Raw genomic sequence first — 987 nt, 5'->3', positions numbered from 1 at the left:
AGGGCAGAAAGGCTCAACCACACCAAACATTTTCTCTTTCTCCAAGACAAAGTTTTATTGTTGAAAGTGTTAACTCAGCTCTCCAATAGGTTTCCGCTTTCCCCATATTGCAGTATTCCCCAATGAACAGTCTTAGTGCAGATAATCAACAATTCCAGCTCTCTTGACTTCAGGGGAGCTGTGAAAATTTATACCTACTCAAGGTCTGCCTCCCTATGTTTCCATGTTGAGACTGACATAAGAAAGCTGCCCTGACACACAGCATCACTAACTGTTCAGAAGACAGCACCAACACCACAATCAAACACTTCATCTGCTTTTATGTGGGAGTTCAAACCTTTTGGATGGATTAAATCACACATGTAGAGAGCGTGAATTGAATTCCTGTTTGAGAATTAAGTAACATATGAAATGGAATTGAGGTGTTCTTAGAACACCAGAAGTATCATAAAATGGCAATTTCCTCATCTTTTGCACTCTTGTCTAAGCAGCACCTGATTTGTGCATGGGACCATTTATTTGTTAGGTTCACCATTCTTCTTGCTTTCTTCAGCTCCCCACAAACTAATGCAAATCTTGTCTTCAGGGTAAGGACTGTACTGGACATTCCATCTCATGGAGTGACCAATCCTCCTTTGAACAATCAAGTTTGAAGAAAACAGGAGCAGATGAAACATAAATCCAGTTTGTTGTCAGTGCAAAGCCACTGATTTTCACCATTTGTTTTAATTAAGGCTTCACCAAAAAGAAATATATAGTACCATCTTTAATAGCTGTAAATTAGCACACTCCTTTCAGAACAAATGGTCCAGGAGTGACTTTTGTGTCTCTGCCATCAATTGTCTTCCTGAGCAAAGTAGTATCTCACTGGTGGCCCTGGTAAGTCTTCCTCTCCATCAGTCTCTGGAGCAAATGATACTGTCAAATCCACATACTTCTTATCAGCTGATGGTTTCACAAGCTTTTGCATCCTACAAGGAAATGAAG

The 987-nt window shown here is 40.1% G+C and overlaps 1 protein-coding gene across 1 annotated transcript in view; it reads right to left on the bottom strand.

Annotated features, from left to right (window-relative positions):
• Positions 1-361: 361 nt before the first annotated feature.
• UBA6 (ubiquitin like modifier activating enzyme 6) overlaps positions 362-987 on the bottom strand; it is a 29,458-nt gene continuing 28,832 nt past the window's right edge. The window contains exon 32 of the mRNA XM_010173996.2: positions 362-971. Within this exon, the coding sequence (XP_010172298.1) occupies positions 836-971 (136 nt within the window). The 3' untranslated portion in view covers positions 362-835. The remainder of the gene's footprint in view (positions 972-987) is intronic.

This window comes from Antrostomus carolinensis, unplaced genomic scaffold, assembly GCF_000700745.2.
Source record: "Antrostomus carolinensis isolate BGI_N321 unplaced genomic scaffold, ASM70074v2 scaffold15268, whole genome shotgun sequence".
In the NCBI taxonomy this organism is placed as follows: Eukaryota; Metazoa; Chordata; class Aves; order Caprimulgiformes; family Caprimulgidae; genus Antrostomus; species Antrostomus carolinensis.
Note: the sequence above shows the minus strand (reverse complement) of the source record. Positions and strands in the feature narration are given on the sequence as shown.